The sequence below is a fragment of the Armigeres subalbatus genome, chromosome 2 (genome assembly GCF_024139115.2).
Source record: "Armigeres subalbatus isolate Guangzhou_Male chromosome 2, GZ_Asu_2, whole genome shotgun sequence".
Taxonomy (NCBI): domain Eukaryota; kingdom Metazoa; phylum Arthropoda; class Insecta; order Diptera; family Culicidae; genus Armigeres; species Armigeres subalbatus.
Genome location: NC_085140.1, coordinates 367334614 through 367358232, shown reverse-complemented (window position 1 = coordinate 367358232; position 23619 = coordinate 367334614). Strand labels below are relative to the sequence as shown.

The 23619-nt window shown below is 40.8% G+C and overlaps 1 protein-coding gene across 1 annotated transcript in view; it reads left to right on the top strand.

The window, feature by feature from the left end:
• The window catches only part of LOC134217206 (transmembrane protease serine 9), a 93173-nt gene extending 75389 nt beyond the window's left edge, over positions 1-17784 (top strand). The window contains exon 6 of the mRNA XM_062695987.1: positions 17195-17784. Within this exon, the coding sequence (XP_062551971.1) occupies positions 17195-17358 (164 nt within the window). The 3' untranslated portion in view covers positions 17359-17784. The remainder of the gene's footprint in view (positions 1-17194) is intronic.
• The last annotated feature ends 5835 nt before the right edge of the window (positions 17785-23619 follow it).

Sequence of the window (23619 nt, the reverse complement as noted above, 5' to 3'; positions counted from 1 at the left end):
GGATTGTCCCGCAGAGTAAATATCGCATAATGTAAGCTCGTTTACTATAGCATACCGAGAAACGCGCAACTGCGACCGAACCGACGCGCACTTTAACACGATCTTTCAAACACTATTCCAATTATTACCAGTAGGTGGTACACATTTTTTTATGCCATTCTGTAAATTAAAATTCTGGTTATCATATATTTTTTCCAAAAAAACATAAAATGACAGTCCTTGTAATAATTGATTTAAAAGAATGTAAATTTTGATAATAGTGATGTTATGTTGCAAAAACTCGAGGATTCATGGAAGATTCTTGAAACAAATTGTTAGGGTAATTATGTATAATAGTCTGCTGGGAATATCTGACGCATATCTATATGACAACTTATGGCATATTAAAATATTTATAAAACTGTGAATACTTTTAGAAACATATGGCATAATTAAGAACCGTTTAAAAATGGATTTTAAAATATAAAAATAAGAAATTAGAGGCAACCACATGAAAGCTACCATACCTGGAGAAACTCGTTCACTTACAAATGGGCATCCTTCCCCGCCGTCTCCTTCTGTTCAAAGAAAAAATCACCCATCTTGTGAGAATGAGTCGATCCACTCATTTTAATGAGTAAACCTACTCACCCTCAAAAACGGGTAAATTCCCAAGCAGAGAGAAAGAGATAGCAAACAAAAAGCAAAGTAAACGATTTTCTCCGGATAGCGCATACAATCTTTGTCCGTGGTATCTTGTTATAAAAAGTCAAATGACTGTCAAGGCTCTTTTTTATCACAAGGTACCATCTCTACGTGACCATTTGAAGTGAATTGTATGAAAATTTGATAAGGCCGTTACAAATATTTAATTGACTTTTTGTCCTACTAGTCTCCGAAAGGTCAAGGGGGGGGGGGATAATAAAAAATAAATATTAAAATGAAAAAAATCAAAAAACTCCTCGGATTTGTTAAAGAATGTTTTGAAAATCCTCAAAATTATCCTAATTTTATTTTGTTGCCCCCTCAAAATATCATTTTTTGGCAAAAAAAATCCGAGGGGGGGGGGGAGACAAAATGGATTTTAAATATTTGTATCGGTCTAATACACATTTAATGTTATCAGAAATGGCGTCTTTTATTTTATGTTTCTGCATTTCACTAAAAGTAGGTGAATTCAAGACAATTTTCTACTCAAAAGTTAGCTACACAATGTATCAAGACCAAATTGGAGCTACACGCTCGTCATTTTCGGGAAGAAATGGTTGCGAGGCCAATAAAGCTGCATCACTTGATAGAAATACTTTCAATATCATAAGTTCACTACATACCTGGATGGAAACTTTTTTATTAGAATTGGGCAATATATACAAACCAATTCCCGGAAGTAAAAACAAAGCGCGAGGTCGTCCTAGTTGCGGTATTGCAGTATTTCGGTATTTTCGAACTACTTGAATCCATCTACAGGAAGGTTTCTTAAATATATTCTCACTTCACAGCACAGCTTTTTCTTTAATTTAAATTTATCGTTTGATTGAAAAACGGAGATTTTTTTCGCGGAGGAAAAACACGTCCACTATCTAAGGCAGCTTGCTGCGATCATCCTCGTTTTGCTGAATAGGTCATTTGACCGAAAATGTCGCTTAGCTTAAATGGTTGGTTCGCAAAAAGCGCAATTTGTCCGCAATAGAGTTTGACAGAAAGGGCCATTTGCCCAAAAAAGTCGTTTGGCCGAGTAGCTAATTTGACCTAAAATTCCGATTGGCCAAAATGGTCGTTTGCCAGAAAGGACCATTCAGCATTCTACAGTCTACAGTGAGAAGAGAAAAATTACGAAAGAGAAATTGTAACCGTTCGCGAATTGTTCTTATTAGGTTAGGTTATTAAAAGCACGGTGGCTTAAGCCCCACTCTCAAAGAGAGACCACCGGTCGTGTTCTTTATTTACCCGACTCTTATAGACCATTTACCTCTGGGGACTCTCGAACGGCCGCTGGCTCCAAAATTACTTACGCCTAGAATACTCTATTTTCCCCACCCGCTGTATACTGTAAACGTAAAATCTTCGAAGTGAACTCGAGAAAACTGTAGCCACGGCGAACGCAATGGGATTGAATTTTCCCAGCTCCGTGAAACTCAATACGAATTAAACACTCAAGCTAACTTCGAATTGCGGGCAGCAGGGACTATGTCCAAGAGCTTGACGATCCCACGCCAAGCCATCTGCGAGTTGTGGGACTTGCCTAGAATGTGGTGGGGTTTGACAGTGGGCCCTGTTAAATTCCTATAAAAAGCTGCATGTATCCGCAAGCAGGCCCCACCAAAGCGACCGTGTGCCGCTCAAAGCGCACAAGCCCAAGTCCTGGTGTTAGGTGGGACGCTAAACAGCCCTGACACGACGGCCCTCCGACGAGACAGGAGGTTTGCGCAGGCCCAATAAGCCGCCTAGAAAACCAATCATTACGAACAATATAAGAGATAATGCGACTCGATATAATCGGCAAAGACCTAGGCGACGTATACAGGATCACGATTGGAAGCTTGGAACATGGAATTGCAAGTCGCTAGGTTTCGCAGGTTGCGACAGGATGATCTACGATGAATTACATCCCCGCAACTTCGACGTCGTGGCGCTGCAGGAGATTTGCTGGACAGGACAGAAAGTGTGGAAAAGCGGGCATCGAGCGGCTACCTTCTACCAAAGCTGTGGCACCACCAACGAGCTGGGAACCGGCTTCATAGTGCTGGGTAAGATGCGCCAACGCGTGATTGGGTGGCAGCCAATCAACGCAAGGATGTGCAAGCTGAGGATTAAAGGCCGTTTCTTCAACTATAGCATCATCAACGTGCACTGCCCACACGAAGGGAGACCCGACGACGAGAAAGAAGCGTTCTACGCACAGCTGGAGCAGACATACGATGGATGCCCACTGCGGGACGTTAAAATCGTCATCGGTGACATGAACGCACAGGTAGGAAGCGAGGAAATGTATAGACCGGTCGTCGGACCGGATAGTCTGCACACCGTATCGAATGACAACGGCCAGCGATGCATAAACTTCGCAGCCTCCCGCGGAATGGTAGTCCGAAGCACCTTCTTTCCCCGAAAAATATCCACAAGGCCACATTGAGATCACCTAATCAAGAAACGGAAAACCAAATCGATCACGTTCTAATCGACGGTAAATTCTTCTCCGACATCACGAATGTCCGCACTTACCGCAGTGCGAATATTGAATCCGACCACTACCTCGTTGCAGTATGCCTGCGCTCAAAACTCTCGACGGTGTACAACACGCGTCGAAGTCGGACGCCGCGGCTTAACATTGGGCGACTACAAGACGGTAGACTAGCCCAAGAATACGCGCAGCAGCTGGAAGTGGCACTTCCAACGGAAGAGCAGCTAGGCGCAGCGTCTCTTGAAGATGGCTGGAGAGATATTCGATCCGCCATTGGAAGCACCGCAACCGCTGCACTAGGGACGGTGCCCCGGATCAGAGAAACGACTGGTATGACGGCGAATGTGAGCAGTTAGTGGAAGAGAAGAATGCAGCATGGGCGAGATTGCTGCAACACCGCACGAGGGCGAACGAGGCACGATATAAACAGGCGCGGAACAGACAAAACTCGACTTTCCGGAGGAAAAAGCGCCAGCAGGAAGATCGAGACCGTGAAGAAACGGAGCAACTGTACCGCGCTAATAACACACGAAAGTTCTATGAGAAGTTAAACCGTTCACGTAAGGGCCACGTGCCACAGCCTGATATGTGTAAGGACATAAACGGGAACCTTCTTACGAACGAGCGTGAGGTGATCCAAAGGTGGCGGCAGCACTACGAAGAGCACCTGAATGGCGATGTGGCAGACGAAGATGGCGGTATGGTGATAGACCTGGGAGAACGCGCGCAGGACATAATTCTACCGGCTCCGGATCTCCAGGAAATCCAGGAGGAGATTGGCCGGCTGAAGAACAACAAAGCCCCTGGGGTTGCAACCAGTTTCACTTGACTTGTGCTGCTTGGGTTGGGTTCGGTCCTGCGTACGATTATTGACGACGCACGGGGACCACACTCTCGGGAATGGTCCACGGGAATTGGCTCGGAGATCTTACCTTCGACGGTTAATTGGCGACCGCCGAGTTTTCGTTTTTTGACTCGAGCGACTTCACTCTTCTTCCGTTTGACTACTTTTACAGGTGGGCCTTGACGCACGCTCGAGCTTCGTTTTCCCGCACGTATTCCCGAATCCGACCCCGGTCGAATATACACCCGATTCTTTTTTTAACCGGCCGTGTAAAAAAAATCCCATACAATTTTTTTGCAAATTTGCTCCATGTTGCATGATTCATAAAGTTTTATTAAACGGATTTTCAAATTTTGAACTGAAAACTTTTTTTACACGGAACGCAACCCCCGTGTAAAAAAATCGGGTGTACAAACTCCAACCGTACCAAAAAGTGTTTTACCTTTTGTACGTTTCACTAATTAACGAGATGTTCGCGGAATTCAAAAAATACGTCCTAATGACGTCTGTAACGTGAACTGTTAATTTAGAAATTTGATTAAAATAGACAAAACAATTCACTCCAATCACACTTTAGTCAAAACTAGCTTAACTTAACTTCAAAAACTCAAAAACTTCGTAGTCTACTCGCAAAAACTTCCTATGACCAGCCGTTCACTTAGCGAAACCTTATGACCCTTTCGCTTTCGACCTTATGACCCTTTCGGCCAAACGACCCTTTCGGCCAAATGACCCGTTCGGCAAAATTACCCTTTCGATCAAATAACTTTCGGTCAGATGGGTTTCGGTCTAATGGTTTGTTCAGCCTAGTGGCGGGTTTCGGCCAAACGACCCTTCTCCGTTCATATGGGCAAGATGTCGTTTAGCCGAGCAATAAAGAATGTAAAATGTATCAAGTAATTAATGATGATTGAGATCTGAATTTTTTTTAAAAACAGTGTTGGTAAAATCTCATATTCTCAAATCTCATCGGCGATTCAAATCATGCATGAGTCAAATCCCATCATAATCATGGGCCAAGGAAACGCTCATGTTCGAATCGCGATTTCCATCATTTCATGATTTTTACGTGTTCTTCATCGTTAAATACAACAAGTTCGCTTGAAACAACGGCTAATAAATCCATATATGAACAATACATACGCCTCGATTTCGTTTTGAGGCTTTTTAGAGCGAAATCATGTTTCAGTGAGTGAGCGAAGCGATGCGATTCTGTCCGGGAAACTCCTAGGATAGGATGTGACAATTCAATTGAAATTGCCTTGTTGTTTTTTAATCGATTCCTCTGACGAGGTGGTCGCTAGTGCAGCCAAATTAATTTGGTACAAAATCTTCCAAATTTCATTTATCAAAACTTGATGTTTTTCTTTCCATTCCATCCATTATTTATGAAAGAGAAGCGAAAGATTAACAGAGAGAATTTTTCACTAATGAAAATATGACTTTGATATCGAAAATGACAGAAAAGTGAATAATAACGCTTAAAATAAGCTGTTTTAAACCTTTACAACCCTTGAGCATAATTTATATGGCGTTTGCAGTTCAATATAAATAAATTTTGTGTCAAAAAACTCGAACTCAAACATTTACGTATATTGCTTAATATCATCTTTAAAAACCAGCAACACGGCCAAACTAACAACATACTGCCCTACGAAAAACGCGCCGCCGCCAATCGAAGTAATCGATTGTCATTTTCAACCAATCAGCAACCGGTACGATTATGCGATGTTCTCCCTCCAGAATCGCAAGCTCGTGCATGAAGCCTCGATGATTGAGATTTGAGTGTGATTCTACTAACACTGGTTAAAAGTGAAGTGAGAAATGAAAATGAGATGTCTCACGTGTTTCTCCTCCTTTCTCACTTCTCAATTCGAATTTCTTTCTTTTATACTATGTTCGCACTGAAGCCCGAATAACATGTTATTTAAATTATCGACAAAAAAAGTTTATCAAGAGAGCCTACACACCAAAATTTCATTTCTCGTTCCAGCAAAACGATTTGCTGGTTGTAAACCAGCAATGAGCTTGTTTGCTGAAATACAGCAATCGTCAAAATGGTTTACTGAAAATCACCGAAAGTCATGTTATTGCTGGAAATCCAGCAATTGTGATTATCTGTCAATTTGAAGTCACGAGCTAGAGTTCAAAATACGTGGAAAGAACACGGCCGCCAAAAGTGTTTCGTGTGAGCTGTGCGTTTTAGTAATTTAAAATCAAAGGTTTCGAAACAGCTAGTGGAGGATCGACAAAAAACCTTTCGCATGGCATCGTTGGATAAACGTAATGGTTTGTTATGAAAAATGTTATAATTATATTTAACACTACTTTTTGTTATAGCTGAAACATGCATGATGTCTTGGACTATTGAAGCGGTAAAATCCAGTGATAGCCCAGATTCAATAGCTGTTTTGGATAACGTTATTTGATTTAAAATAACAGAAAATAAAAAATGATGTGAAACAAAATTATCGGTGTATTGAGTGATTTCCTATGTCATGTATCAGCAGTCAATCATGCAAAACTTTATTCCAACTTTTATTGATTAACTATTGATTAATTGATTAACTTGATTGCATTAACTGATACATGTTAATGGAAGTTTTCATTCTCTTAATTGATATCTTTTTAATTCAATGCGCTTCTTCGTTCATACTGAAGTGACATTTCAGTAATGAAATCGCATTGCTGGAAATACAGCAGATTATTTTGATTTTTGTTTTGCTGGATGTCCAGCAAACCATTAATAACATTACTGAAAATACAGTTAAGTAGCTGTCATTATCATGATTTCCTTGTTTGCTGGAAGAACAGCAAACTAAATTTTGCTGGATGGATTGCTGGTTTTACAGCTCGGCAAAATCCAGCAAAATTTTGCTGAATTCCAGCGAAAAAAATTTGGTGTGTAATAACAAGGCCCTAATAAGCCTAAATACAAGGCCCTAGTGCGTACAGTGACAGTGAGAATTAAGAAATGAGGAATGAGAGTGTTGCAAACAACGCGTAGTGAAAAAAAAAATCTGCCTCGCAGAGCAGACATTTTTTTATTAGTGTGCGTTCAATTGGAGAGAATTGATTTCTCCATCGAAGAGCAGAAAATTGATTCGTACGGGATCGATTGTGTTGTAGAAGCTTACTAAAACGAAGCAAATTGATTTCGCTTCGGATTGATTTGAAACACGGTTTTAATCTTCGTGATTTTAAAATAACTTCATTCACAATAAATATTTAGTCGTTCACCAAGCCGAGTTCCCATGAAAAGGTAATCGGGTAATCAACTAACCAACTATTCCTTGCCCTTGTGACACTCACGGAGAATGCAGAAGACCGTTCTCTTTTAGCATTATTATTTATTTATTTATTTATTTATTCAGACTAAGGCCGAAGTGGCCTGTGCGGTATATAAGAGTCTTCTCCATTCGGCTCGGTCCATGGCTACACGTCGCCAATCACGCAGTCTACGGAGGGTCCGCAAGTCATCTTCCACCTGATCGATCCACCTTGCCCGCTGCGCACCTCGCCTTCTTGTGCCCGTCGGATCGTTGTCGAGAACCATTTTCACAGGATTACTGTCCGACATTCTGGCTACGTGCCCGGCCCACCGCAGTCGACCGAATTTCGCTGTGTGAACGATGGATGGTTCTCCCAACAGCTGATGCAACTCGTGCCTCATCCGCCCCCTCCACGTACCGTCCGCCATCTGCACCCCACCATAGATGGTACGCAACACTTTCCTTTCGAAAACTCCAAGTGCGCGTTGCTCCTCCACGAGCATCGTCCAGGTCTCGTGTTCGTAGAGAACTACCGGTCTAATGAGCGTTTTGTAGATTGTCAGTTTGGTACGGCGGCGAACTCTATTCGATCGGAGCGTCTTGCGGACCACTACCTCGCTGCAGTATGTCTGCGCTCAAAACTCTCGACGGTGATCAATTCGCGTCGGAGTCGTCCGCCGCGGCTAAACATTGGGCGGCTGCAAGACGGTAGACAAGCCCAAGACTACGCGCAGCAGCTGGAAGTGACACTCCCAACGGAAGAGCAGCTAGGCGCAGCATCTCTTGAAGATGGCTGGAGAGATATTCGATCCGCCATTGGTAGCACCGCAACCGCTGCACTATCCGGAAAGAGAAACGGCTGGTATGACGACGAATGTGAGCAGTTAGTTGAGGAGAAGAATGCAGCATGGGCGAGATTGCTGCAACACCACACGAGGGCGAACGAGGCACGATACAAACGGGCGCGGAACAGACAAAACTCGATTTTCCGAAGGAAAAAGCGCCAGCAGGAAGATCGAGACCGTGAAGAGACGGAGGAACTGTACCGCGCTAACAACGCACGAAAGTTCTATGAGAAGTTGAACCGTTCACGTAAGGGCCACGTGCCACAGCCCGATATGTGTAAGGAGCTAAACGGGAACCTTCTTACAAACGAGCGTGAGGTGATCCAAAGGTGGCGGCAGCACTACGAAGAGCACCTGAATGGCGATATGGCAGACAACGTCGGTATGGTAATGAACCTAGGAGCACGCGCGTTCTGGACATGCGACTTCCGGCTCCGAATCTCCAGGAAAGCCCCTGGAGTTGACCAACTACCAGGAGAGCTGTTTAAACACGGTGGTGAGGCACTGGCTAGAGCGCTGCACTGGGTGATTACCAAGGTTTGGGAGGATGAGGTTCTGCCACAGGAGTGGATGGAAGGTGTCGTGTGTCCCATCTACAAAAGAGCGATAAGCTGGATTGTAGCAACTACTGCTGAACGCCGCCTACAAGGTACTCTACCAAATTTTATGCCGCCGACTAACTCTATTTGCAAGAGAGTTCGTATGGCAGTACCAGGCGGTATTTATGGGTGAACGTTCTACCACGGACCAGGTGTTCGCCGTACATCAGGTATTGCAGAAATGCCGCGAATACAACGTCCATACATCATCTATTCATCGACTTCAAAGCCGCATATGATACAATCGATCGGGACCAGCTATGGCAGCTAATGCACGAAAACGGATTTCCGGATAAACTGATACGGTTGATCAAGGCGACGATGGATCGGGTGATGTGCGTAGTTCGAGTTTCAGGGGCATTGTTGAGTCCTTTCGAAATGCGAAGAGGGTTACGGCAAGGTGATGGTCTTTCGTGTTTGCTATTCGCCTTGGAGGGAGTAATACGAAGGGCAGGGATCGACACGGGTGGTATGATTTTCACGAAGTCCGTCCAGTTATTTGGTTTCGCCGACGACATTGATATCATGGCACGTAACTTTGAGAGGTTGAAGGAAGCCTACATCAGACTGAAAAGCGAAGCTAAACGGATTGGACTTGTCATCAACACGTTGAAGACGAAGTACATGATAGGAAGAGGCTCAAGAGAGGTCAATGTAAGCCACCCACCACGAGTTTCTATCGGTGGTGACGAAATCGAGGTGGTTGAAGAATTCGTGTACTTGGGCTCACTGGTGACCGCCGATAACGATACCAGCAGAGAAATTCGGAGGCGCATAGTGGCTGGCAATCGTACGTACTTTGGACTCCGTAAGACGCTCCGATCGAATAGAGTTCGCCGCCGTACCAAACTGACTATCTACAAAACGCTTATAAGACCGGTAGTTCTCTACGGACACGAGACCTGGACGATGCTCGTGGAGGACCAACGCGCACTGGGAGTTTTCGAAAGGAAAGTGCTGCGTATCATCTATGGTGGGGTGCAGATGGCGGACAGTACGTGGAGGAAGCGAATGAACCACGAGTTGCATCAGCTGTTGGGAGAACCATCCATCGTTCACACCGCGAAAATCGGAAGACTGCGGTGGGCCGGGCACGTAGCCAGAATGTCGGACAGTAATCCTGTGAAAATGGTTCTTGACAACGATCCGACGGGAACAAGAAGGCGAGGATTGTACCCCGTTTGGCATAAAGTCATTTGGCATAATGCCGTTTGGCATAATGTCGTTTGGCATAAAGTCGTTTGGCATAATGGTCGTTTGGCATAACGGCCGTTTGGCATAATGGTCGTTTGGCATAAGGTCATTTGGCATAATTGTTATTTGAGCTGGGTAATTGATAAGTAAGATTTTTAGAGCCATTCAGTTACGTGATTTCCTTCATATGAGTAATAATTGGGAACGGAGTTGTACGGCGTGACAAATTTAGAATAAAGATGCTTCCTGTCAGAACAGGACCATTTGAAATATTAACGCACCTACCAGCAAGATAGATCAGCATTATATTAAATTGACATTGAATATTTTTTCTGTAAGGGCAAGAAAGAGAACTTAAGCAAACGGTTTCTAAGAAAGGACCATATCTCCCCTTGCATTGAACCGAGCGAAACAAATGCTTTAATCGAAAGAAGGAGTCATATCCTCTCTTGCCGTCTGCCGGGAAAATGCACCTTTTGAAAGAAGGGAAATATCGTTCCGTGTCTTAAACCAAGCAAATTCCTTAATTCAAAGAAGGAACCTTTTCGACTCTATGGCGCCACCCATATATCCATTACCCATAATGCCAATACCCCAAAGGCCACTACCCCGAACGCCATTACCCCAAATAAGCCAGTACCCCAAGTGGTCCTGATTTCAAATTTATAGTTTATTTCAGTGAAAAAAATTAATCAATAGAAATTTATTTATAATTGATGTGAACGATTACTACTTGTTTTCCAACTTATTCAATAGCAGGGCGACTCCAGTTGAGTAAATAATACAATTTTTATAATAATTTTTATCGTTGATCCTTACTTATTTTTCGATCCTTTTACAAGGTTCACCGTGTTGGACACGTGATTCGTTTCATCAAACTCCAACTGTTTGAAAACAGTATAGAACGAATAGTTCTCGGTCCAAAAACTCTCATTACATATCACGTGCTACCTTTGAAAACTGTTCATATCGGGAAAATGCCTTCATCTAAACAAGACATTATCATCTCTTATCATCTATCATTAAACCGATAAAAGCGTTCATTTAAAGAAAGGCACTATCTTCTATGTTTACCTTATACCGGGCAAATGCGTTCATTAAAAAAAAGCGTTATCAACTCGGTTCGCCTTAAAATGTGTTCATCTAAAGAAGGCATTATAAACTCTGTTCGCCTTACACCATTAAATTTATTTATTTATTACACACCGTCTTCGAAAATAATTAGTACGGCCAGAAGCTTCATTTGAAGATAGCGTTATCAACCATGTTCGCTTTATATCAGGCGTATTTGCGTTCATTAAAAAATACATTATCAACTCTGTTTGCCTTAAACCGGCCCAACGCATTCATTTAAAAAAGGCGTTATTTTCTATGTTCGCCTTATACCGGACAAATGCGTTCATTTAAAAAAGGCATTGCCAACACGGTTCGCCTTATATCGGGCTAACGCGTTCATCTAAAGAAGATTATCAACTGTGTTCGCCTTACACTATTATCCTCTGTCTGCCTTATATTGCACAGATGCGTTCATTAAAAGAAGGCATTAACAACCCCGGGGCGCTCCTTAGCTCTGCGGTAAGATGCGCGGCTACAAAGCAAGGCCATGCTGAGGGTGGCTGGATGCGATTCCCGGTACGGTCTAGGCAATTTGCGGTTTGGAAAATGTCTCGACTTCCTGGGCATAAAAGTATCATCGCGTTAGCCTCATGATTTACTAATGCAGAAATGGTAACTTGGCTTAGAAACCTCGCAGTGATTAACTGTGGAAGTGCTGAATGAACACTAAGCTGCGAGACGGCAATGTCCCAGTGGGGGATGCAATGTCATTGGAGAAAAGGAGAAGAAGATCATCTCCGTTCGCCTTAAACCGGGCAAAGGCGTTCATTTGAAAAAGGGCTTTACCTCATCTGTTTGCCTTATACTGGACAAATGCGTTCATTTAAAGAGGTATTATTTCCACTGTACACTTATGTTAATAGAAAGAACCATTTCGTAGGATAGAACTTTTCCAGATAACAATAAATGATAATTTAACTCAAAAATGTTTATTAAACAGAAGCTTTATTGCGTTTCTCTAAGTGACTCTAAGTAGTACGTTCCGGGAAGCGTTCCGTGTAAAAAAAAGTTTTATGATTTCTCGACGAATCATGCAAAATGGAGCAATTTTGCAAAAAATTTGTATGGGAATGTTTTTTTCACGGCCGTGTAAAAAAAATCCGTTTAAAAACAGAATCGGGTGTATATAATTTTGTTCTAAACAAATTCTTTTCAAAGATTGTCATTTTACGATTCATCGGTATCTGTGGGTGTTAAAACTAGTAATAATGAGTAGAAATATACATATTCGAAATGTATTCGGGCTAATGAATTTTCGGGGTAATGGATCTCGGGGTAGTGTCCCATTCGAGGTAATGACTTTCGGGGTACTGTCCCATTGGGGGTGGTTGCCTTCGGGGTAATGGCATTCGTGGTACATGAGTGGAGCCACCAATTCCTCTCTTGACTTCTGCCGGGCGAATGCATTTTCTGAATGAAGGGATCTCATCTTCCCTTACCTCTAACCGGGTAAATGCTTGAAATGCAGGAAGGAACCATATCATCTTTTGCCTTCTACTGGACCTTCTGCCATCCTCTGAAAGAAGGGATCATATCTTCCATCGCATTAAACCGAGCAAATGCCTGATTTGGAAGAAGGAACTATCTTCGAACTTCGCTATCTGCCGGGCAAATGTATCCTTTGGAAAATGGAACCATATCTTCTCTGATGTAACTGTCGGGAAGATGCATCCTTTGAAAGAAGGGATCATATCATACTTTGCCTTAAACCGAGCAAATGCCTTCATTGAACAAATGAAAAAAATCTTCCCTTGCCTTCGCCAAGAAAATGCATCCTTTAAAAGAAAGAACTATATCTTCCCTGAACTGAATATTGCATACATTGAGAAAAAAAACCATACATATTCTCCCTTATGTTATGCCTGACAAATGCATTATTTGAAAAAAGAAGCCATTTTAGACTTATGAACGACAAAGTATGCTTTTAAAGAGATGAATATATGTCATCCAGATATAACTTCATTTGCTTTTCATTGCCTTTTTTGTGTAAAATTGTTTTTGCTCTTGAGCACTTACAATTTTGCTATTTAGACTCTCCATATTTTGTTTTTTTTTTAGTCAACGACGATCTTGCTGCTGACCCAGAGATAAAAAGATTCTATTTGAAATAGGCAGATAATAAAAAGTCTATCAGAGTGATTTGATAGAATCTGAACTTTAATTCGAAAAAAATTAAAACATCTCTCTTATAATGTTAAATTGACAATCATTATACATAATTGAACACATTATGCATAAGTTTCGAAATTGATGATTACACAACTATTATGCCAAATGACCATTATGCCAAACGGCCATTATGCCAAACGGCCGTTATGCCAAACGACTTTATGCCAAATGACCTTTATGCCAAACGGCGTTATGCCAAACGACTTTATGCCAAATGACCTACCACCGAAGGCGAGGTGCACAGCGGGCAAAGTGGGTCGATCAGGTGGAGGACGACTTGCGGACCCTCCGCAGACTACGTGGTTGGCGAAGTGCAGCCATGGACCGAGCTGAATGGAGAAGTCTTTTATGTGCAGCACAGGCCACTCCGACCTTAGTCTGATGATAAATAAATAAATTATAGGGTAACCGGCGGTAATGTTGGCCCTGGATGTAACATTGGCTCTTCACGCAAATTAATCAATATTTCAGCGATAATACGTCGATTTGTAGGGAGATATTAACCACTGCTTCTATAGAAAAGTGTATCAAACACATATCTGCTTCATAACTCTAGATTTATACTCTTCTTAAACTATTACAAGCATTTATCTTGCGTGAAAAATCACTTTGACTCGGTTTTTTAGCAGCCATGTTTCGTTGACTTATGCAGGCTGGCTCTACTAGAGTTTTTCTTTTGCCCAATAAAAGAGTTTTATGAATGAACATACCTGCTTTCGCACATCAGATGAATGGATAACAACCACACTATGTCAGATATCATTTTATTTCACAATTTCCATTAGTATAGCGACAAAATTAACCAAAACTTTTTGGACAATACTGGGGCACCGGTAGCCAAATGGTGGCATGTGCTTTCGATTTGTAGCACTACGTTAGTATAGGTGAAACTCTAAAATCAAAACATTCTCACCAATAACCCGTACTGGAGAAAATAACCGAAAGCTGCAGATAGAATATCCGATGCTTGGGATTAGGTTGCAAAGAATTTTTGTTAAAACAGGTTAATCCACTCAGCGGTTAAGTTTCATTCGTAAATTACATAACGCTAAACTCAACCCACACCAAGCCTCTAGTAATGCTTCATGTATGGTAGGATTCTGAAATTTATTAAGTCCTTAACGCTCAGACAAGTACCCTCCCACAACCTGAAACAGCATGTAGTTTGTAAATGGGCCCTCATGATGCTTTTCTCGAATCACGATATTTATAATCGCTTCCATTCGCAGAACATACCAAAAATAATTGCCTACCTTACGGCTTACAAACACGATTCAAGCAAAAGCGTTTCAAGCATCAACCTTTCGTGGTTCGATACACCATTTTCTTCATAATTTCGCAAATAAATGATTCAATAAGTGTAAGAACATTTAGTTTTATCATCTTTCGCACGAATCCTACAAACATTTTCCCATTAAATAATGGAAAGATACAATGGATCGGATGTTTCATTAGATAAACTTTCAACGTCATTTCATGTGAATAATTTCAAGTCAAATTACTTGACAAATACCTTCATCATAATTTAGATTTATTATTGCTTGCAAAAAGTATTTTGATCTGAAAAATTATACCGAAAAAGTATTCTTTCAACTCGGGAAGTTGAAACACGTGAGAGTTTTGAGAGGATTCACAACAGCTGATCGATATAGAGAGGAGTGGAATCAAACGCACGTACCAATCATAAAACTTCAATGCAGGCAGAGTTAAAAACAAGCATCCAATAATTTTATTTATGAATAATTGTGTAATAATATCAGGTAGTTGGCACAGTTATAACTGTTTATGCACAGTACAAAGCAAGGAATTGCCTAGAATAAGTTTTACAATTGGCTTTCTTTAGTAGTGCGTTATGCATCATCCCCACCTAAAGCGTTGTTTACGTTTTGGAAAAAAGTGTCTTGGAGAGTATCGCAAGAGCGAGAGCAACACAACTGCCATGGTTTCAACTAGCAGTAAATCTCAAAATTATGCGGCAGCTAATAATTAACGTATGCAATTTGTTTGAAGGTACAACATGAGGGCTAGAACATGTAGCCTTTTTGCAAGTGCAGTTTTTAATACAGTTTTCATTTTTTTAAACTTCTACACTTGCAAATATGGTAAATATTTGGGAAATAAACGATTCATACAATAGTATTTTCGTTAGCATGTCCTTGGTAAGCGTGCTATTGGGGGAATCTGAAACGCACTCTCACAGTCAGTGTGGTAGTATTTTACATGCAACCAATTAGAATTCACGCTCAATAAGATGATTTAATTTTCTCTATTTGTTTGCATGCTGCCTTTATTTAACGCAAGCAAAATGACTGGTACTATAAACAGCAACCCATCTTTATCTCTCGTATGTTCGAAATCAACACTCACTCGTCCCAAGTGGGCTGAAAAATTATCCACATGATAGGGACAAGGATGCCGACCTTTTGTCCATTTCTCTCGAGACTTTCGCTGGTTTAAATGAGATATTGCGGACATTCATCGTCGTCTTTTGCTATTTGGCGTCAAAACCAAATGTAAGCAAGCTGGCTGGTGGAATAATTCTGGTTGGAAATGCAATATAAGAAGATTTATAACGATAAATGTGCTCAACCGTAGCATAATGGGCCAAGGTTTGAGCCGTTACCCCTATTTATAAAGATGTGGTGATAATAACTTTCACGTTTTTTTGCAACTTCAATTATTTCTTGTCTTGTACTGTATCAAGTTTTTGCACAAGTGTTAAAAACGCTTTATTGGGACTTAAATTGCCTTTGAACATCAATGGCTTGCACCTTACTGGTGAAAACATTTCTTGCGCTTTTTATGTACACAACGAGTTTCTGAGCGTCAACTTACCCGGTTTGTATTTTAGCAGTTCACGGAGATTCCGCACACTGAAATCCTCACCGATAAGCGTAAAGATCAATATTCTTGGAACTATCTGAGTTAGGAAGAGCACCTTTTCTCAACCGTTGTTTTGAAAATTCTTTGTTGAGCAATATCATCCTGTAATCTCTGAGCTTGATCACAAAAATGTTCGGAGCAGATTTTTATATGTCATGCTTCGTTCGACATTCTTCCACACGCTCGAAGCCAAGTAGATTCTTGCTTCTCATCACTGGGAAACCAAAAGAATTTCAACGGCTTTGTACACCGTTTATTGCCTTCGTAAATTCGGCTCTAAGGTACTGCACATTTAACCATTTTTGAGTCAGACTTTAAAAGCTTTGTTTCATCGAATAACGTCGTGTATTTGATTTTTTATGTATCCTATTTGCATGAGAGATTCAGAACTTATTAGCTACTACCCTACGACTTCATATATTGAAAGCACAGACAAACAGACATAACACATTGAACATTAACTCATCAAATTCATCGTCGTTTAAACACTAACGACATCTGTTGATTTCAGTTATTTGGGCAAATCACGAACCAGATGGCGGTAGTGAGCAAATGTCAAACTCGAGCAAATCCGATGCGAGCGCCACTAGTGTCCGATTGGCCAACTAATGATTATTTGAATTGACCAGTAAATCAGTGAACGATGGAATTTGACGAGTGTTATGTCTGTTTGTCTGTGTTGAAAGTTTCCTTGCCTTTTTGCAGTAAGTGCAAAATTCCGCTACCCCTGTCCAATATTGGTCATTTTACTCTACATTATTGGAATAGCATCTGTACCTTGAACGGTCCGATATTATTTTATTTCCATCCAAATATTGTTAAATTTGCTGGTACCTAATACAATTGTCTAAATAATTCATTGTTAACTTATTAAAACTTATTTTAATTGCATATCATTATTTTGTGTCGTACCTACACAGTATCGAAGATCTCATTGAGAGAATTTTGGCTCAGGTGTACAAATTCTTTTCGACATCTGTGTTGGCAGAATACCAAAGCTCAGATCAAAACACAAGAAGCCTAACATTTAGGCGCACTCGCTAACGCTAGTTTATTTCCACCACTCGATTCCATCGCATATCTCACCTGTCTCCCCTTTTCTTCTTCTTCGGCAGGTGACTCCGGTGGTCCGCTGATAATCAACGATCGGGGTCGGTTCACGCTGATCGGCATCACCAGTGCCGGGTTCGGGTGCGGTGTAGATCACCAGCCGGGCATCTACCACAACATCCAGAAGACTGTCAAGTGGATACAGAATGTGATTTTGAATGCAAGCTAGAAGGGCGAGGCGTGTCGGGCAGAACCAGCGAAAAGGGGTGGTGCTGTAACGAAGTAATCAACAGTATTTTTTTTAGAAAATTTGTGCGCCGCAACTCTATATTGCTACGTTAGCGGCAAGCGGAATATTTTACCTTTTAAATAAATCAAGCTATGAATGTGATGATCTAAACTACTGTGGAATTTCAGTGACAATTTTATGCAGTACCTACTACTTTTAAATGGGAAAATACTCCAACTATTACTATTCGATGGGTGATAATCTGTTTTTATGGTACTTAAGAACTATTTTACTTTTCTATCTCTACTGCTAGATACATTTGAACATGATGTAAGCTTTTAGAACATAATGTACGGCCCACGTGAAGCCAATAGTAGGGAACTATTTATTTAGAGCAGAACAAATAAATTAAATTTTTTAAATTTATTCAATGCTATTGTGTGTTTTATTCCTTTTATTGTAGTGTTTCAAATATGTTGATGTGCTCCCCTTAAACACTTTGAGATATGTTTTCCCTGATTGAGTTGATTCTGCATAGACACGCACTTCGCATTTGAGTCCTGAAACGTTTCCACGGGAGATACGACACAGTGTTACTTCCCATAGGATGTGTGTGCTTTGTGTATGTATTTTATGAAAACTTTGGTTTTTCTCTGCCTTTCGAATGTTTCTAATGTAACGGTTTTGCTAATGTACATTTCGGTTTCCAGTCGATTGATGTACCTATCTGCATGCCTTGTGCGAGCAGACGGCGTAGTAATGTCGTCAGTGAGCCCAAGGACACGAATACTTGGACCACCTATCGACTAAGGGTATGCGATAAGAAACTTTTTCCTAACGAAACGAAACGAAACGAAATTTAAAATGTTTGTGTTGATTCGAAACGAAACGAAACATATATTTACTTTCGAGGATTCGAAACGATACGAAATTAACGTCCATTTAATTCGAAATTTTTCGAAACGAAACGAAATTTTAATTTTTTTTCCGCGGAATTTTTATTACAATATGTACATTATGTACGCAATTCTGAATTCATTTTATCAAAGTCAAATAACTACTTTGCGACCAATAGAATTATAGTAACAGAAGAAGCAGTATGTGATAAATCACCGTGTTCCCGTTTACCATTAACGATAAGGCAATACCCCAACATTTATGCCGTTTTCAAAGGAATTCATCGTGGAGTGGGTTCTCCCGAATATGATCAATTTTATATCAGTAAGTATGTATATAAAAATATAGGAATTGTGGGATCAATTTTGTATTCTGATTCAAATTCTATTTAAAACCTTATTGAGGACTGTGATTATGCTGAAGCCATAAAACCACGCTGATAAATGAATATGAAGTATTATTAATTTATCAGCGCGGTTTTATGGCATTGAGCTAAATCAAAACCAGAATATGAATATAGTATACGCAGATAGAGAATTGTAAATAACATACATTTGCTCACTATACGAATCCTCTGCACCTTTCTAAATTGCACAAAAAATATGTCTTTCAGATTGTGTTTCAGAAATGCGATCGCAAAGTTTGTACGACTGCAGCTTGCTAGGTTTGGAGAAATAATTTTTCCTTTTTCATACAAAAACTTGTAGAAAAAGGATATAATTTCCTTCCAAATTCAACCTTTTTAAAGGAGGCTCGGAGACCCATAGTCTTATATACGATCAACTCGACGAACCAGGCTAATGTCTGTTTGTCCTTGTATATGTGTTTGTGCATATGAGGCATGCAAAAATCGTTGTCAAATTTTCATCCTCAACCGAATTCAATTGAGTGCAACAAACAGCTGCCATGGACAGTATGAGCCGGTCACGCCCTTACACTCAATTTAGGATTAGGAGAGGAAAATTAGTTTGATATTATAAGATTATAAAGGGAATGCTGGTTTGAGACATAAGAGGTGAAGAAGTTGGTCTTTAATAAAAAAGAGACGTTCTAGAAATACTTTACTTTACTTTACATTTACACTCTGAGCCTGACATCTTAAATATTAGGTCGGACCACTTTCGGAAAAAAATGGGATAGAATAGTTAAAGATATTTTTCGTTTTCTGGTGAACATTTCCAACAAAACACCGAAGACGTTTTATACCTAGAAGAAAACTAAATACGTATTAATACTCAGAATAGGATTAATTAGTAGGCGTTAATATAAAAAAGTAGGTAACATTAGGTTTTAAAAACAGCTTTATGATTTTGTTCAGCGGCGCAGCCAAAATGTTTGATAATACACGACGATGGTATAGGTCTAAATTTGTTTCGAAATTCCGCGGAATTCCGTTCAATTTCGTTATAAGCTAGTTTTTTCTAGCGATTTTTTTTGTAATTTTACGAAACGAAACGAAACCAAGAATTCAGATTTCGCCATGCTCAAATTCCGCAGAATTTCGTTTCGAGCCACCTGAAACGAAATTTTTCTAAATACCGCATATGCTTACTATCGACAATGTTGCTGTGAGGTTTAAATAAGCTACCATCAGCGTGTGCTTATAGATTTACCAGTAGAAGCGTACTAAACGCTAGTGATGCTGTAATCATTTAAATTATTTTTCGCGATCACCATCTTAAATTCCACCTATAATCAATAGTAAATGAGTTGTGGAAAGTTATCAACCTGTTATAGGCCGCTTAACATCGAACCAGATCTTTAGTGTACGGCTACTACTCCAAAAATGCCGTAAATATAAGTTTCCAACGCTCAATCTGTTCATCAATTCCAAGTATACGATAGTCATTCCAAATGTACTTGGAAACTCCATATTGAGTATTTGATAGAGAAATGCCGAAAAAGGATCCATTTCCTACGTTCTATCTCCGGAACATGGTGGGGCGTTCACCCGGAAGATCTCATCAAACTATATAGAACGATTATTCTCTCTGTTTTAGAGTACGGCTTTTTCTGCTTCCTCTCAGCAGCTGATTGCCACCTTATTAAATTGGAACGAATTCAATATCGTTGTTTGCGTATTGCCCTTGGCTGTTTGCATTCAACGCAAAACATGAGCCTGGAGGTGCTTGCTGGAGTCACTCCTTTAAAGCACCGTTACTGGGAGCTCTCACTAAGAATACTGATCAAATGTGGAACAAGTAACACACTTGTCTTAGAAAACTTCGATAATATGCTTGAACTGGTTCGACATTCAAGATTTCTTAGAGTCTATCTCAACTACATATCGTGAGATTTTTGTCTTCCATGTTATAACCCACCTCGAGTCCACTACACCAACGACAGTTCCTCAATTGCATACGATCTGTCCATGAAACATGCCATTCAAGGAAAACCAGATCATCATCGACGTCTTTCTATTCCCCCTATTTTTTCTGAAAAATATGAACATGTCAATTGCAATAACAAATATTTCACTGATGGTTCTCGCATCAACGGATCCACTGGCTTCGGTGTTTTCAATGAGAATTCTACCACCTTCCGCAAACTTCAAGAACCGTGCTCGGTGTATGTTACTGAGCTGGCAGCAATAAACTTCGCTTTGGGGATAATTTCCAATCAGCCCGTAGACCATTATTTCATCTTCTCGGATAGTCTTAGTTCTATCGAGGCACTCCGGTCGATGAAACCTGTTAAGCACGCATCTTACTTTCTTTCAAACATAAGAGAGCAGATGCGTGTTTTGGTCGAAAGATCATTCAAGATTACCTTTGTTTGGGTCCCATCTCACTGCTCAATCTACGGCAATGAGAAGGCAGACTCGCTGGCAAAGGTGGGCGCACAGGAAGGTGAGGTGATTCTCGAGCAACGAGTTTTTCCCATTAGTCCGTCAGAGTACTCTTCAAAACTGGCAAATGAATTGGTCACACAATGAACTTGGACGGTGGCTTTTTTTTATACTTCCTAAAGTTTCTGCGTGAGCGTGGTTCAGAGGTGAGGACTTAAGTCGAGGCTTCATTCGCGCGATGTCGAGGCTTATGTCTAATCACTGTTCACTAAACGCACATCTCCACAGGATTAAACTGGTTGATAGCAATCTATGTAGGTGCGGAGCCGGTAACGATGACATCGATCACGTAGTTTGGTTTTGCACGGAAAATGACGCGTAAGAGTGCAACTAATGGATACCCTTGTGGCCCGAGGTAAACAACCCTTCAGGGAAGTTCGAGGTGTTTTGGGAGATCGCGATGTGGTTTATATGCAGGCCATTTATGCTTTTTTTTGCTCGTCTGACATCAAAGTCTAATACCTCATTTTTTTTCTTTCTCAGTTTTTTTTCTTGTCTTATTGTTCCGTGTACTATGAAGCTCTGGCCATCCGGAAGATTCTCCCTGAAGAACCATACCTCGAGCACGACGCTACGCTACACCAGTCATGTCAAATACCCGGATGAGCAGCTGAAATACCTCAAACCTAAATCCCAACCCCATCCGTCCCTAAATTACGTAATCTAACCTTGAGTCGCCACGAGTATCTTGGTCTATGTCCCTTCCTCGTACTAACTGCAAATAATAATGATATCAATTGTAAATATCAAAAAGAATCTCGGCTCCGTTAAGCGTTATACACGCTTAACACAATAGATAAAAAAAAAGTATACGATAGTATAGACCGCGTAGAGCTATGGGAACTCAAGGACAAGAACAGCTTCTCCGAGAAGCTTCTTTCGGATGGATTTATAAAACTCCACGAACTGCTTTTGCTTTGCGAGTTCCTATGTTTTTGTTTTAAACGTTGTAACGGTAGTCAATATTTGTTTTTGAAGTTCTTTGTAAATTAGGTTTCTAAATTTGTAAATATAAATATCTAAAACTGTAAATATATACTTCTTTGTTATATGTTAATAATTATTCTCGACTTAATTTAAATTCATAAATTTCGATACAACACAACATGGAATACCAAATAAAACGAACCGTGTAGCTGGTGCAGACTTGCATGCAATTTAAATAGAACGTTGCGTGAAGAGGTTAGTTGCTACGCCTGAAACGCATAAGCGCCTTTGAAGCGGATCACCATTCGTGACACCGTTACATAAAATCCGAGCAATGAGAAAGGGTTCGACTTGCAATCGGGGATATGAGTAGCAGACCAAACCGCTTCGAATGGGAGGGAGATGTTTACAATCTATCTCTTACAATCAGGGTCAACGTAATCCGTCGCGCTTCAATTTCCGGTTACATTGCCAAAGAACGTTAATCTGAGGATTATTTGCAATCGACTCGTTCACTTTGATTACTTTGATTTGTGGTGAAAGAAGGGCGCGATCCTTTAGTTTGTTCCGTGGTGTAATTGGTTCGTGAATTTAAACGTGAAGTGTTCGACAGGCTAATTAATCTTTTCTGTGTTCCCCGTATAGGCTAGCCTAGTTGTAAATTGTGCGGTAGAGTTTTTGTGAGCTGTGCGACTGTCTTGTGTGTTAAAGGTAACCAGACCCCGAATTGAGTGTCATTAGTGTAGTCTTATTGTGTCAATGACCTATCTGTGCGGTCAACGACCTTCGCTGTCTTTATTTTTGAACAGCCCTAGACGACAAAGCCACCGCCTGCATGCCATCACCATTGCTCGTCGCTATCGCCAACCCTTGTCACGCTCTGGACTCAAGGTTTCCCGCCTTGACGAAGGCGGAAGGGAGTAACAACCGTCTAACTGCACTCCAACCGGCGACCCCAGTCAAACCCCGGCCGATTGAGTCGGCCCGAACCGTAAGTGTTTCCAAACCTTTTTTCCGGACCCGTTCGCGGTTCCGAGTGTGCTGTAGTCAGCGAAATTGGCGAACCGTCGCACACTGGGGCAGCCCTGGTTCAAACATGGAATAAACCTCTCAGTCATTAAAATGATGAAATTTACCATAGGTATCTTCAGCGAAGTTTCAATATACATCAATGCCGACATTTTGGTCATTTTTAGCGATAATCGCATAAAAGTCCCAAGCGCCAATTTGGCCAAACAGCGTTTTTAAAGTGTGATTTCTTCAGAGAAGTTGCTTATCATTCAATTTCGATGAACCTTGCTAAAAATTTTAAATTTCCAGAGCCTACTGTGATGATTTATTTGCATATTTTGAAAAGAAAGACCAAAAATTAAATTTGATCAGTAATTGTACTTTTTCAACACTTTTACTATTGGGTATTATTCAAAATCATAGATATTGGTAAAATACACGATTCGTGGCGTTGATCCAGTTAGAAAAAATGATTTTTGGCGATTAATCGTGGAAAAAAAGCAAATTTATGGTATTTTTCACATATGCCGATTATGCGATGGGGCAGAGACGGGCAGCTGTTTTAATCGGCAATGGAC